This window comes from Eleutherodactylus coqui, chromosome 1 (genome assembly GCF_035609145.1).
Source record: "Eleutherodactylus coqui strain aEleCoq1 chromosome 1, aEleCoq1.hap1, whole genome shotgun sequence".
NCBI lineage: Eukaryota > Metazoa > Chordata > Amphibia > Anura > Eleutherodactylidae > Eleutherodactylus > Eleutherodactylus coqui.
In genome coordinates, this window is record NC_089837.1 from 366,269,969 (window position 1) to 366,286,787 (window position 16,819).

General features: G+C 43.2%; 1 protein-coding gene across 1 annotated transcript in view; it reads right to left on the minus strand.

Annotated features, from left to right (window-relative positions):
- The window catches only part of DMD (dystrophin), a 2,524,637-nt gene that overhangs the window by 1,404,420 nt on the left and 1,103,398 nt on the right, over positions 1–16,819 (minus strand). The window contains exons 29-30 of the mRNA XM_066577956.1: positions 12,074–12,223; positions 1,011–1,172 (exon numbers count right to left, since the gene is read on the minus strand). Of these exons, the coding sequence (XP_066434053.1) occupies positions 1,011–1,172; positions 12,074–12,223 (312 nt within the window). The remainder of the gene's footprint in view (positions 1–1,010; positions 1,173–12,073; positions 12,224–16,819) is intronic.

Sequence of the window (16,819 nt, forward strand, 5' to 3'; positions counted from 1 at the left end):
GTCAGCAGTGTTCAACTTAGTGTGTCTCAGTGGTTGGGAGAACTATGACAAACTCAATAAGGTAGTCAGGAGCTAGCCACAACTAAAACCCATTGACAAAAGTACTCTACCATGCAAAGTAGTAAACAAGGACATGTAATAAATGTTACAAATCATCAACTGTGCAGCTAGCTGATGGCTTCCACTTTTCACTTATAAACTGAATAATGTTTTTATGTTGCAGATAATAAAAAATGAACTAAAAAATTAATAAAAAAGCAAAATCACATCAAGAATGTATTGATATAATCAATACAATTATCAAAAATATCATTTTTTATGTTTGGTAAATTTTGGTAAAATGAATGAAAAAAAGGGAGAGATCAGAAACGTATGCCAACAACTGGCCCCAGGTATACTAGGAACTAGTAACTTATATATTTAACTTAGTGTCAAACCTCCTCAATCCATCTAGTCCTGTGGTTGCAGAGAATGATTGTTTTCTTTCTACTGAATTTTCCACACTTTTTGTGAAACTTCTAAATCTAATGCCAAATAGCAGCTCTACCCGCACAACAGTTTGCATGGTGCTTTGTATATCACACTTTGTAATTTCACAAAGGATGCAAGGTCATCTCACACACACAGCTGACACATCGTCAAATCTTATTAAGTAACCAAGGGATGACTCACAGGGCCATTCACAGTAATCAGCTTTACAGTATGTGAACAATAGTCACTGTAGCAAAGCAAATTGTTTGCAAGTCTGAGTTAAAACGAATAGACACTTCTTGGTGGGTATTTTTGGAACAGTGAATATTGAATTTTCCGATCTGTTCTTGACATGACCCTTGTCAATTGTGCATACTGAATACGGGATGAGTTGATTTGCTTACAGAGTATAACTATGGGCATCTATTGTTAGCACTGATAAAGTTCCATGTGGCAACTAAACAAAAAATGTCTTCCTTTCCAACAGTGTTTTGCTACCCTTTGGAAACAGTTGCAGTTAGAGGTTAATAGAATCCTACCTGTGCTTCCTGCGGAACCTGGGCTGCATCAATTCTCTCCGAAATGTAGGCTGTCAGCTGTCTGTCTGTGGTGCCAAGAGACTCCTGAATTAAGCGAATGGCTTTGTCAATCTCCTGGGCAGACTGAATACTTTGTTCAAGAACCTTTTGTCTCCTTACAGCCTGTAATGAAGAAAGGAAAACATGTTACTTCCCCATTCATCAACTTAATTTGCAGGAAAACACACATAATATATGCAAACACCTTTTTATAAGATGGACTTCGATGACTTTTGCCACTCATTCAGTCTGCCTGAAAAATATTCTAATAGTGGTGGAAATGATTAGTTAATTAGAAGAAAAAGTAATTTGTAATGTAGGCATTGACTGAAGCCTTATTGCAGTATCTGTAAGGCACTGCTAAAATTGTTAAAAGGAAACCTCTTCTGAATGCTGTAATCTTCTGTTCTGAGGCCTATCCCACTTCTCTCCTGATCTCATTATGTAGTTCAAGAGATTTCATGTACCGAGAATAGGGTCACGGTCACTCCGAGCCAGAGTAAGCTAGTGAAACAACTCAGTGGTGCAGACATACAAAATGCAGACACTAAAGAGGTAAGGTGTCATTAAAACAATAGCACAAATGATTCCAAGGGAACTATCTGCTAAAATACATTTACTTAACAATTTAATATTCAGGTTTCTGTATGTTGCATTATCAAGATGCACAGACATACAGATTAGTACATAGGCTAAATTAGTACATAGTAAGCTAAATTCTGACTCAGCTTGTGCCATAAACATTATATATATATATATATATATATATATATATATATATATATATATATATATATATATACCTTGTATCAAATTAATTATGCACTTCAGACACATTTGTGCCTCACTCTTTGTCTTTCTCTATGTATATTATGACATTGAAATCACTGACAAGTGAAGAGAAGAACATTAAGGCCTCGGTCAGACGAGCGTGTGTTTTGCACGCGTATAATACACGCTTCTAAAAGAACCAATGGGTTCCTATAAAAGCATTCATATGCGTGGAATTTGAAGCACAAAACAGCGCACACCTAAAAAAAGATACAACAGGTACTCTCTATTGTGTGTGTTTTGCAGGAGTTTTCATTGATTCCTGTGGGAGCAGAAGTTAAGGGAAACTCCTGCGCTGCCAATAGCTTCCCTGCTGCTTACATATATATATATACACACAGGCACACACTATTATACACATACATGCGCACAGACGCACACTATTATACACATACAGACGCACACTATTATACATATATACGCACAGACACACATATTATTTATACATATATATATATATATATATATATATATATATACACACACACATACATACACATGCACACAAGGACACTTCTGCATTTTTATACACATTTTTATACTTACCTGCATCCAATGTGGTCCCACTGGCAGGTATTCCGGCTGCTCTCATCTTGGGGCCCTCCTGCATACTTGGGCCCCTGATGTCTCCCCAGGCCTGCAGCCATGAACAGACGGAGGGCCGGTGAGAGGAGGTCAGCGCTGACCAGGCTATCACTCTGCAGCTGCTCCCCCTCAGCGTCGTTCTCCTCACTGCAGAGATCATGTCCTCTGTAGTTTTCTTCCCTCCTCCGCGGCCGTTGTCAGTCTGCTATCGGCACTCCTCTATTACTGTCTGCACAAGACAGAATAAGCCGATAGAAGATCGCATACTGACAGCAGCATGGAGGTGAGGGAACTTTGTGCACAGCCGGTGGGCCACAGAAAATGAGGTGGCCGGCCGGATTCGGCCCGGGGCCTTGTCTTTGACACCTGTGCTATAGATCATCGATTTACCCCACATAAACTACAACACCAGAAATCTTAAGCTGTTGGATCTTCTAGTATTGAAAGTCTATTAACTACTGTAGTATCTAAATCATAATGGTTATCTCATGACCATAGCAGTGCTTATCATACTACCTGAAGCTAGTTCTAAGTGTTATTTATTATTCCTTATTGTACATTAAAATTGGACATTTCTGTTAATATCTTATTTCTATGCTGAGCTACAGTTTCCTTAAAGGGGTTGTTCTGCGACAGCAAGTGGGGTAAGCACTTCTGTATGGTCATATTAATGCACTTTGTAATGTACATCGTGCATTAAATATTGGCCATACAGAAGTTATACACTTACCCCCTCCTGGTGCTGGCGTCCCCGTCTCCATGGCGACGAGCAAACTGCTTCTCTGGTCGCCGGAACAGTCGGGCTTGCGCAGACAGGAATCCCCTTCTGGAAGGTCCTTGCTCACGAGCTGCGTCCTGGCTCCTCCCCCTTCTCAGCGTCATCGCGTAGCTCCGCCCCCGTCACATGGTGCCGATCAGCCAATGGAGAAGAACATCCACGGTGCACCATGGGAGAAGACCCGCAGTGCACCATAGGAGAAGACCAGCGGTGCACCTTGGGAAATGACGGCGGCCATCTTGAAAGAAGAATTTTTATAACTTCATGAAACGATCTAACGGTGAGTAGAAACTCTCTTTAAAATCGCTTTCCACGGGTAGATTATCATGTTTGCTTTAGGAGGGGGACTGGGCAGAGAAAAAATTTACAATTTTGCCGCGGGACAACCCCTTTAACCCCTTCCCGCTCCTGGACGTACCTGGTACGTCATGGTAGCGGGATACTTCCCGCAACATGACGTACCTGGTACGTCATGCCATTAAAGTGTCGCCGCGGTGACAATCGCGGCGACACAGCAGTGATGTCTGCTGACATAGTCAGCAGACAAGTGCTGCGTCCGGGCTGGGGACCAATCAGAGCGGTCCCTCCCCCACGATCGCTGTGATTGGTCAGGGAAAAACTCCCTGACCAATCACAGCGCAGCAGCGGACTTCGCGCTGTTTACAGTAGGGGCTCCATGTGCAAGCATCCGGTGCTTGTAGATAGAGCACCTACTGTGATAAAAAAGAGCGATTAGTGTGTAGATTAGGCAGGGAGTGAGTGTAGTGTAGTGGAGTGTAGTGGAGTGTAGTGGAGTGTAGTGGAGTGTAGTGGAGTGTAGTGTAGCAGAGTGGAGTTAGTGATCAGTGTAGTGGAGAGGAGTTAGTCATCAGTGTGGTGTAGTGGAGTGAGTGTTAGTGATCAGTGTGGTGTAGTGTAGTGAGTGTAGTGAGTGATTGATCAGGCAGTGTAGTGTAGTGAGTGTAGTGAGTGATTGATCAGGCAGTGTAGTGTAGCAGAGTGGAGTGAGTGATCAGAAGTGCAGTGTAGTGTAGTGAGTGAGGGATCTGTAGTGTGTGATCAGAAGTGTAGTGAGTGAGCTGTAGCGTGCGATCAGCAGTGTAGTGTAGCGCAGCGTGTAGTCAGTGTATCCCTTGGTGTAAAAAATAAATAAATAAATAAATTTAAAAAAAGTTCCTGTTGTTCCCATTTCGTTACCTGTCCCGTCACCCGTTATTAGTTAGTGTAGCGTGTCGTTAGTCCGTCTAGTGTGTAGCGTGTCGTTAGTCCGTGTACTGTCAGTGTATTCGTCTGTGTAAAAAAAAAAAAAAGTTCCTGTTGTTCCCATTTCGTTACCTGTCCCGTCACCCGTCATTAGTTAGTGTAGCGTGTCGTTAGTCCGTCTAGTGTGTAGTGTGTCGTTAGTCCGTGTTGTGTCAGTGTATTCGTCTGTGTAAAAAAAAAAAAAAAACCACTTACGTGAATACACCACATAAGTTTCCGCGTTCTTTCCGACCCCCGTCCCGTGGTCACCCCATCCCGCAGTGTCCCATCTAATAAAACTTTTTCCCCGTGTGCCCCATTTTATATAAATATGGCCCGCAGGAGGTACACTTCAGAGGAACTGTATGCAATCATTGCATCAGACTCGGACTCAGGTAGTGGTGATGACGACCCCACTTTTTTGGCATTCTCCGACTCCTCATCCTCATCCTCATCCAGCGAGTCTGAGCTCCCTGCACCCCCGAGAAGGCGTCCAAGGACCGCCACTGACCCCAATGCATCAGATGCTCACTGGAGTACCCCGGAAGATTACAGACCCCAGATCCCTGATTTTATTGGGAACCCAGGGATTCAATTTGACACGGAAGGGCTCAGAGGGAAGGACTTCTTCAAGTTTTTTTTTTCTGAAGAGTTCATTGCCCATATTGTTACCCAGACGAATTTGTACGCCCAGAATTTTATAGAAGAAAATCCCACCTCCAGCTATGCCAGACCCGATAAGTGGACCCCTGTGGATGCACCAGAGATAAAAAAATTTGGGGGGCTTATACTAACCATGGGGCTAATAAAGAAGCCAACAATCAGGGCGTACTGGTCTACCGATATTTTGTACCACACCCCAATGTTCCGCATGGCGATGTCGAGGACGCGCTTTGAGTGTATTTTAAAATTTCTGCACTACAATGACAACCAGCTGTGCCCCCCCAGCGATCACCCCAATTACGATCGGTTGTATAAGATCAGGCCCGTAATAGACCATTTTAACGCCAAGTTTGCCCAGGCGTATGCCCCATAGATAAACATTGCAGTAGACGAGTCCCTGGTACACTTCAAGGGGAGGCTAAAATTCCACCAGTACCTGCCCAGTAAGCGGGCACGGTATGGTGTGAAGTTGTACAAGCTGTGCGAAAGTACATCAGGGTACACCCACAAGTTCCGTATTTACGAGGGGAAGGACACTAAAATTGAGCCCCCAGAATGCCCCCCCGTGCTGGGAGTAACAGGGAAAATAGTGTGGGAACTGGTGCACCCACTATTAGACCAGGGTTACCATCTGTACCTGGATAACTTTTATACCAGTGTCCCCCTGTTTCAGTGCCTCGCTTCCAGAGGAACAGTGGCATGTGGCACTGTTCGGAAAAATCAAAAAAGCCTCCCTAAGACGCTGCTTGGGCAACTGCTCAGAAGGGGTGAGAGCCGGGCCCAATGCAGCGACAATGTATTGTGCGTTAAATATAAGGACAAGAGGGATGTCCTTATGTTGACGACAATACACGGCCACAGCAGTACCCCCTGCCCAGTACGAGGTACCAGTGCAGAGACCCCCAAACCAGACTGCGTCCTCGACTATAATAAGTACATGGGAGGGGTCGATCTATCAGACCAGGTACTGGAGCCCTATAGAGCCATGCGGAAAACACGGGTGTGGTACAAAAAACTGGCCGTGCACCTCGTACAGATGGCACTGTATAATGCCTACGTGCTGTTCCGAGGTGCAGGCCACAGGGGGACATTCCTTGAATTTCAAGAGGAAGTTATCAAGGACCTAATATTTGGGGACCAGGAGGTGGGGGAGAGGCCCAGTACTTCTGGAAGCGAGGCCACAAGAATTGTACCAGGGCAGCATTTTCTCAGTGAAATTCCCTCCACTGCGACGAAGGGAAGGACCCAAAAGAGGTGCAGAGTGTGCTACAAACAGGGGATAAGAAAAGACACCATATACCAGTGTGAAACGTGCCCCACACAACCCGGCCTCTGTATAAATGAGTGTTTTAAGATCTACCACACGTCCCTGAAATTTTAATTTTTTTATTGCCCTGACGTTTTACCCTGATGTACTTCGCACAGCTTGTACATAAAGCCACATGCTAAGTCCTTCCCTTCTGAGCCCTGCGCCCTAAAAACAGTTTAGATTCACATATGGGGCATTTCCCTGTTGGGTAACATCATGGGTTACGTTTTCTCCTTCTGCCCCTGGTAAAAAATAAAAATCTGGGCCTAAACTGAGCATTATTGGAAAAATGTGAATTTTTCGTTCTCAACTCAAATTGTTAAAAAAAATTCCTCAAATACCTGTGGGTTCAAACCGCTCACTACACCCCTTAAAAAATTCCCTGAGGGGTGTAGTTTCCAAAATGGGGTCAGTTGTTGGGGGTTTCAAATGCACTGGTACCTCAGGGGCACTGTAAACACTACATGGGGTCTGAAAATTATTCCAGCAAAATCTGCCTTCAAAAAGCCAAGAAGCGCTCCTATCCTTCTGAGTCCTGCCATGTGCCCATACAACAGGCTACGTCCACATATGCGGCATTTCCGTGTTCGAGAGCAACTGGGTAACGCATCATGGGGTACGTTTTTTCCTTCTGCCACTGGTAAAAAATATAAATCTGGGCCTAAAGCTGAACATTATGTGAAAAATGTGATTTTTTTGTATTGAACTCAAACTGTTAAAAAAATTCCTCAAATACCTGTGGGTTCAAACCGCTCACTACACCCCTTAAAAAATTCCCTGAGGGGTCTAGTTTCCAAAATGGGGTCAGTTGTTGGGGGTTTCAAATGCACTGGTACCTCAGGGGCACTGTAAACACTACATGGGGTCTAAAAATTATTCCAGCAAAATTTGCATTCAAAAAGCCAAGAAGCGCTCCTATCCTTCTGAGACCTGCCATGTGCCCATACAACAGGCTACGTCCACATATGGGGCATTTCCGTGTTCGAGAGCAACTGGGTAACGCATCATGGGGTACATTTTTCCTTCTGCCACTGGTGAAAAATGAAAATCTGGGCCTAAAGCTAAACATTATGTGAAAAATTGGATTTTTTCGTATTGAACTCAAACTGTTAAAAAAAATTCCTCAAACATCTGTGGGTTCAAACCGCTCACTACACCCCTTAATAAATTCACTGAGGGGTGTAGTTTCCAAAATGGGGTCAGTTATTGGGGGTTTCAAATGTACTGCTACCTCAGGGGCACTGCAAACACTACATGGGGTCTGAAAATTATTCCTGCCAAATCTGCATTCAAAAAGACAAGAAGCGCTCCTTTCCTTCTGAGACCTACCATGTGCCCATACAACAGGCTACGTCCACATATGGGGCATTTCTAAAAACTGCGGAATCTGGGTAATACATTCCAAGTTTTGTTTCTTTGCTAACTCCTACTGTTTTATATAAAAAAAAGGTTTTATATTGAAAATCAGTAGAAAAAAGGAACTGTTCTAATTTTTGATGCACTTTCCTTTAATTCCTGTAAAACATCTAAAGGGTTAATAAACTTTCTAAATGCCATTTTGAATACTTTGAAGGGTGCTGATTTTAAAATGGGGCAATTCATGGGGGATTCTGATATACAGGCTCGGCAAAACTATGTCTGAACTGCATTGGTCCTTAAAAAATTAAGATTTTGAAATTTGCTAGTAAATGTGAAAAATTACTGCTAAATTTATATACTTTGTGGAGTCTGCAAAAAGTAAAATAACACTTAAAAAATGATTGCTGTGTAAAGTAGGCCTATGGGAAATGTTAATTAATAACTATGTTGTGGTGTTTGACTTTCTATCTTACAAAGAAAACAATTCAAAGTTTGAAAATTGTGAATTTTTCCAAATTTTCAGTAAATTTGGATTTTTTTTCCTACTAAGGACAAAATTTATTGATGAAATTTTTACACTAACATAAAGTACAATATGTCACGAAAAAACAATCTCAGAATCACCTTGATAAGTAAAAGCATTCAAAAGTTATTAGCACAGAAAGTGACAGATGTCAGATTTGAAAAATAAGGCTTGGTCCTTAAAGGGGTTGTCCCGAGGCAGCAAGTGGGTCTATACACTTCTGCATGGCCATAATAATGCACTTTGTAATGTACATTGTGCATTAATTATGAGCCATACAGAAGTTATAAAAAGTTTTATACTTACCTGCTCCGTTGCTGGCGTCCTCGTCTCCATGGTGCCGACTAATTTTCGCCCTCCGATGGCCAAATTAGCCGCGCTTGCGCAGTCCGGGTCTTCTTCTTTTCTGAATGGGGCTCCGTGTAGCTCCGTGTAGCTCCGCCCCGTCACGTGCCGATTCCAGCCAATCAGGAGGCTGGAATCGGCAATGGACCGCACAGAAGCCCTGCGGTCCATGAAGACAGAGGATCCCGGCGGCCATCTTCAGCAGGTGAGTATGAAGACGCCGGACCGCCGGGATTCAGGTAAGCGCTGTGCGGGTGGTTTTTTTAACCCCTGCATCGGGGTTGTCTCGCGCCGAACGGGGGGGGGGTTTAAAAAAAAAAAACCCCGTTTCGGCGCGGGACAACCCCTTTAAGCTCAAAATAGGCCATGTCATTAAGGGGTTAAAGTTTTTGTCCAATTCCTGCGGAGAGAGTCTAATGGCAACATGTGCTTTTCTGATTTTTGTCACATTGAATGTGATCATAGACAACTTGTATGAATTACAATCTTCAAATGCTACTTCACTTTAACTTGATTGAGGCAGATATATGTGCATACTTGTCCATTTAGACGTGCTGATTTTTCGAGTGAACAATGTCAAAGTTTGCTCATTTGCTCGGACAGCCTGTTTATACCAGCGGATACATCGTCAAACGAAAAATTGTTCAGTAGTTCACGTTTGCTGTATAAGGATCAATATTTAAACCGAACGACTGAAGGAGCCAACGATGATGTTTATGCCTGCATAAAATGAACGAAAACTGAACTACTTATCATTTGTTGTTCGATCGGCTGCATTTACATGCAACGATTATTGTTCATTTACGCTCTCTTGAACAGTTTTTTGTACAATTTTGCATAAACATTTCACACGGCCGAGAAAATTGTACGAGATTTGCGCATTGCGAGATGTACAAATCTCACACAAATATGAACCCCATTCACATGAGCAATGTTTTCCAGCATAGTACGGCAATGCGATGCTATGCAGCAAACACATCGCAGCATGTTCTATCTTCTTGCGATATCACCCACTGCATTCAATGGGGCCGGTGGCAGCAGCGTTGGGAGAACTCTGCAATCCTCTGCTACGGCTGTGACAGCCTCGGCTGGGGGAATCCCTTTAGCAGTGGCTGGGAAATCCCTCTAATTCCGACTGGGGAATACCTTCATTTCACATCCACAGGGCTTTCACATGGTGGAAAGTGCAATATCGAGCCATGAATCACAGCCCAATATTGCTCTCGCCCATGTGAAACTAGCCTTAGACATCTCTCAGAGAAGGTCATTGTTCTGCAGCCTTGCACCAAGTTGATGGTGGACGTTGCAGCATCAGAAGCATTGCGCCATGGCGTTTATAGTAGGGCAGCTGTGCATCCAGTTTACTGTCTGTTCTTGTTGCCTCATATGAGTATATACACAGTAAGATGATGGGAAGAGTGGCCTGCTAAAACCAGAGCAGAGGTCTGAGCCCAGTTAGCTACTGAGGAGCAACTGAAGCTTTAGGATGAGTAGCGCCTGAGCTACTGCAGTGTGTATGTAAGACTCTCCCCTAAAGAGTTAAATTGCACCTAGATATTGCTTCCTATATGCTGTGATTTGATTGGCTGTCAGGAGGTCCCTTGCTGGAAGGTTCTAAAATGATAAAATAAAGAGTAAAAACTGAGAATGCTCACTGGGAACTTTCTAGGAGGATACAAAAAGGAAGATATATGATGCACAACAGTGTGTGCAGGGACTGTTGCAGAGTGAGCTGTTCTGCTGGACGTGAGACTAGATGGGACTTGAAGACCGTAGTGTGGTGGCTGGAGCTGTAGTTGCTGTTAGGGTACTAAGAGAACACTGGGATACAGGGAAAAGAACAGTCTGGAGGCCAGAGAGAGAGAGAGTGGGATTGCACTGTATAGCAAGAGCAAAACCAAGCAGGACACTGAGATGTTTATGCAAATAAGGAAGATGGAACAATACCTCTGCAGCGCCACCTATTGGATGGCAGCATTCCTTCAAATCAATGTCAGACCCTTTATACAGGTCTCTATAGCAATGATTGGGAATAGGAAACCAAGCCAGAATCCATACACAGACAGCTGTTTCTGGGTTTTTGCCCCTCATCAGTGTGCAGTAGGTTTCTGGTTTAGCTAATGAAAGGCCTGTAACGTGCGTCAAGAGGGTTGTCGTCACCCCCCTGACCCACTGAGATGTTTGTTGTGTATGGCATATCTATTGTGTGCCTGATGTGGCACAGAGTGTTAAGGCAGTGGAATGCAGTCCTAAACTCTCACTCACGACCTGAAGGATGCAAGTTCAATCCTGGCGTAATTCAGGTAGCCAGCTCAAGATTACCTCTGCCTTCCATTCTCCTTAGTAAAAAGAGTCCCCAGCTTGCTGAGAGGTAATAAATTACATGAAAGTGCTGCTGAGTAAGTTAGCACTATACAAATAACAAGTTCCTTTCCCCCTATCTCTCCACCTTAAAGGGGTTGTCCCACGAAAGCAAGTGGGGTTATGCACTTCTGTATGGCCATATTAATGCACTTTGTAATATACATCGTGCATTAAATATTGGCCATACAGAAGTTAAACACTTACCTCCTCCGGTGCTGGCGTCCCCGTCTCCATGGTGACGATCAAACTTCTTCTCTGGTTGCACAAACAGTCGCGCTTGCTCACAGAGGAATCCTCTTCTTGATGTTCCGGGGCTCACGAAATGCGTCCTGGCTCCTTCCTCTTCTCCGCGTCATCGAGTAGCGCCACCACCGTCACGTTGTGCGGATCAGCCAATGAGGTGGCTGTAATCGGCAGTGGAACGCAGACTGGAGAAGAACATCCACGGTGCACCATGGGAGAAGACCCGCGGTGCACCGTGGGAGAAGACCAGCGGCGCCATCTTTGAAAAAAGAATCTTCAAAGCTGCAGAACGGGGATCCAGGTAAGCGAATCTTTTTTTTTAAAAAAAAACCAAACAAATGGATGCTGTTTTTCTGTCTACTAAGGTGGGGTCTGTGTAAAAAAAAAATTTTATATTTCGGCGTGGGACAACCCCTTTAATAAAATTATGTGTAGCAAGACAACTTTTGTGTTGAACAACAAACTCTATATAAAACAAATTGTGTACAGTAGTTGTACTCAAATCTCTGTTGTTTTATATGTGCAAATGTTTGCCATACTGGTCTTATCATATCAGTACTCATTGTTGATGACGCAATTAACACAGATATAAATATACAGTATATTAATATCATTCTTGTATCATGATACGTAACTGCAAATTCATGGTTCACGGTCATTTTCCTTTTTAAATAGAACTGAAATGTACCATTTTGAGATATTTGTCTGCCTTTATGGATTTCACCCATATTTTAAGTATAATTAGCAGCTATTTGCTGCATTGAATAACATTCATAGATTACCTCCTGTTGTATTTCTTCCCAACGTGTATTGAGCTTGTCCAATTTTTCATTGATCAGTTCATCCATCACACCTCCATCAGTCAATGTCTGAGCAAGTTCTTTAATTTGATTTCGATTGTCTTCTGGATGTTTCATGATTTTTTCTATGGACTGGACATAAATGTGCAGATAAATTAAAGTTATAACAAAACAGCTTGTGCCATCCTCTAATCTTAAACCATAACTTCCTAAAATAATAAAAAGTTCTTAGCACGAATATGAAAAAAAAATATATATTATACAATAGAAAAGGTCACAAAAATGACAACTGAAATGTAGAAGATTTATGCATAACAGTATGTAGATCTTTTAATTACACTTTTTAATATGTGTTAACAAATGCTAAAACTGTTTATTGTCATTAAAGTCAGGTCCGGAGTAACTTCAGAAGAAAATGAAGAAAAATTACCTCCCTTGATTCAGAAACATGCTTTGGCTACATCTTACCATTTATAAATTCCTCTTACAGCTTACTTTCAAGAACTCTCTTGCCTGACCATGGATTATAGAGCTGCTGTCATGTTACAAATGCTCTACTTGTAGAAACATAGAAGATTGACGGCAGACAAAAGACCCCATGGCCCATTTAGTCTGCCCTTATATTATTTCTTAGGATAGATATATGTTTATCCCAGGCATGTATAAATTGACTTACTGTTGACTTTCGAACCACATTTACTAGAAGTGTATTCCAAGCATCTACTACTGGTTCATAAAACAAAAATTGTGCTACAGTATGTTCAGAACAATTCTCTCGGCGAAAATAAACATCAGTCCATGAAGCTGAACACAGCATGATCAGTCTTTACAGCTCTAGAGTTATCAAAGACTATATTTTAATACTCGGGTCACCAAAGACTAAGTTTATACTGTATCACTTGGTGACTGAGTTTATAACTTTTTTATTTTTCTGTCAACAGAGCCGTATGAAGACTCATTTTTTTGTGGGATGAGTTGTATTTTTCAGTAGTGCCATTTAAAGAATGATACAATGTATTCAAAAACTTTCAGGGGTGTAATCAAATGGGAAAAAATACACCATTTTTGGGGAAGTTTAATTTTACATAAATGAATACATGGTGCAGTAAAAACAACATGTTAACTTTATTATTTTATGTTGTACTACTTAAAAAAATATAATCTCCTCTGACCCCCATAACTTCTATATTTTTTGCTGATGTGGCTGAGCAAGGATTTACCTTTTGCAGGCAGAGCTGTAGTTGCTACCATTTTGGGGTACATACATAACTCTGGAATTGTGTATTATTTTCTGATGGCATTGATGGTGTGGGCTAAATAATGCACTTTTTTAATTAATTGGACTTTTACAGATGAAGCAATATGAAGTATGCCTTTTTTATGCTTTAATTTTATACATTAAAAATATGAAAATTGGTTTAAAAAAAGTAATATTTATTATTGGTGCAATAATTAAAAAAAGCTTTAGCTTTTCTTTCCATTTTTTAGTCCCCAAATAGGAATTGAACTTGAAATAGTTTGCTTGCTTATATAGTATACTGCAATACTTCAGTGTTAGGCCTTAGTCAGACGGGCGTTTTTTCACGCGATTTGCGCATGCGCACATGAGCGCTTTTTATGCGCTCGTCCGATAAATTATGGAACAGAAATCGCAGATCGCACCTATCTGCGATCTGCGATTCCTGTTCTCTTCTCTATATGCGCTCAATGGGGCCGGCGGCAGCAGCGCCGACCCCATTGAGAACATACAGAAGACAAATCATTCTTCTCTGCCACAGCTGTAACAGCTGTGGCAGAGAAGAACGATGTTTGCCCATTGAATTCAATGGAGCCGGCAATACACCCGGCTCCATTGAAAGCAATGGGCTGCCGGCGAGCGCAGGATGAATTGTCGGGAAGGGCTTAAATACATAAGCCCTTCCCTGCAATTCATCAAGAAAAGTGTAAAAATAAAAAAAACATATATACTCACCTTGTCCCAGCAGACGGAGTTCAGCGCGGCCGGCCTGCAGTGGGTGTGAAGGGGGTGTGAGTCAGACTTGCCCCTGATTGGCTCAGCGCTGAGCCAATCAGAGGCAGGTCTGACTCACACCCATTCATGAATTCATGAATATTTAAGCCCTTCCCGACAATTCATCCCGTGCTCGCCCGCAGCGCATTGCTTTGAATGGAGCCAGCTGTATTGCCGGCTCCATTGAATTCAATGCGCTGGACAGCTCCAGCCCGTTTCTAATGAAACGCGGCTGGGAGCAGATTTTTCGGGCGATTTTTGGGCCCCGTCATGCGATCCGCAAATCGCGCGAAAAAACGCCCGTGTGACTAAGGCCTTACAGTATATTGTACTTTTGCAGGTATCCTATTACGCCTTGCCAGAAGCAGAGCTTGATAGGCAAAACTCCCTGGCAACACAGAGGGCCTTCACAAATAAACAACTTTCTTGGATCTCATTAGGGGGACAGAAGGGGCCCTTTCTCTGTCAGGCTATGTAAATGCTGCATTCAGTACTGACAAACTGGATTAAGTGCCAGTGAGTGTTCATGTTTTTCTGTGCAGATTTCCATGGCTTTGCTTGCGTTGATATCAATGGAACCCTTCCGCGACAAATCCACGGTAAAATAGAACATGCCACGATTCTTTCACGCTGGCGGAAATCCATGGCACAAATCCGCATGTGTGCATAGGCAGGCAGAAAGCTATCAGCTTCAATAGAACCTGGCCACTGCAGAATTCACATGCAAATTTCCGCTGCAGGAAATGCGATGCAAGTTCGACCGTAGGCATTCACCTCTACAGGTCCAAGTTAATATACCATTCAGGGGTAAAACTATGTTCCCACTTCTTGGACACACGTATGCAATCTTGATGCAATATTTTATTATTTTGAATAGCATCTGCCACCATGGTTTCCGTGGTTAGTGGGTGGGTTTACAGTCCTTATGAGTGAATTAAAACACGTTAGAAGAACAATCCAGTCACTGTTTTACATCTTTTAATGTTCAGTGACTGAATGATACATGTTACTATGGTAACATAAAAACATTTTTATTAACCAAGATGTCCGGGAGTCATTTATATTTAAACTAACAGTTATTCCATTAGGCACTAGATCAGATCAAATACAACTAAAACAACTTTGATGTGGTTGTCTCCGTGAGACTTTTTGTGTCCCTGTTCATGTGCGGTGGTTGGTAGTCTATGTGCGACGCTGGCACCAGGGAGGGTCTCTACACAATGATTGACAGTACAGACGCATGCGCAGTATGAACTGAGAGACGTTGGCTAATGACTAGAGATGAGCGAGCATACTCGTCCGAGCTTGATGCTCGTTCGAGTATTAGGGTGCTCGAGATGCTCGTTACTCGAGACGAGCACCACGTGGTACTCGTCTCGATTAAACGAGCACTGACTATTGAATTTAAGGGAGCCGGCAATACAGCCGGCTCCACTGAAAGCAATGGGCTGCCGGCGAGCGCGGGATGAATTGTCGGGAAGGGCTTAAATATATAAGCCCTTCCCTGCAATTCATACAGAAATGTGTAAAAATAAAAAATATATATACTCACCTTGTCCCGGCAGAACGATGTTAGCCCATTGAATTCAATGGAGCCGGCAATACAGCCGGCTCCATTGAAAGCAATGGTCTGCCGGCGATTGCGGGATGAATTGTCGGAAAGGGCTTAAATATATAAGCCCTTCCCTGCAATTCATCCAGAAATGTGTAAAAATAAAAAATATATATATACTCACCTGGTCCCGGCAGACGGAGTTCAGCGCGGCCGGCGGCAGTCCTCCTGAACTGCTCTGAACAGCTGTGAGTAGTATTCAGCAGCCAGGGATTTAAAATCCCCTCCTGCTGAATTAGCTGCCTCTAATTGGTCACAGCCTGACCAATCAGAGGCAGATCTCGTCACACACCCATTCATGAATTCATGAATGGGTGAGTGACTGCTGTCTCTCATTGGCTCAGCGCAGGGACCAATCTGATTGGTCGCCGGCAGCCCATTGCTTTCAATGGAGACGGCTGTATTGCCGGCTCCATTGAATTCAATGGGCTAACATCGTTCTTCTCTGCCACAGCTGTTACGATCTTTATGCTGACAGTGCGGGGGGGGGGGGTCTCACTCTTGCCACTAGTGCGGCTTAATAGTGGGACCTGGGAACTTGAGATGCAGCCCAACATGTAGCCCCTCGCCTGCCCTATTTGTTTCTGTGTCGTTCCCATCACTTTCTTGAATTTCCCAGGTTTTCACAAATGAAAACCTTAGCGAGCATCGGCGATATACAAAAATGCTCGAGTCGCCCATTGACTTCAATGGGGTTCGTTACGCGAAACGAACTCTCGAGCATCACTGAAAGTTCGACTCGAGTAACGAGCACTCGAGCATTTTGGTGCTCGCTCATCTCTACTAATGACGTGTTACAGGAGGAGCAGACTTTTATAGCGTCCAGGAAGCAGGCTTCCTTTCCTCACATGTGGTTCCATGCCAGGTGCTTCCCATTTGTCTGCACCTCCTGGTGAGGGGTGTTTTCCAATCATGCGTTTGTTTTGTGATTGGGGGGTGGATACTATTAATGTTGGGTGTCTGTAGTCTGTATGTAGCTTGACAAAGACCGCGAACATGGTTGAAATGTCGCTGCTGATCATTGTATGGAGTTCTAATAAAGAAAGCATCCTGGATGCGAGGATTTTCCTGAAGACTCATGTGTGTTGCTCTCTCCTTCAAGATG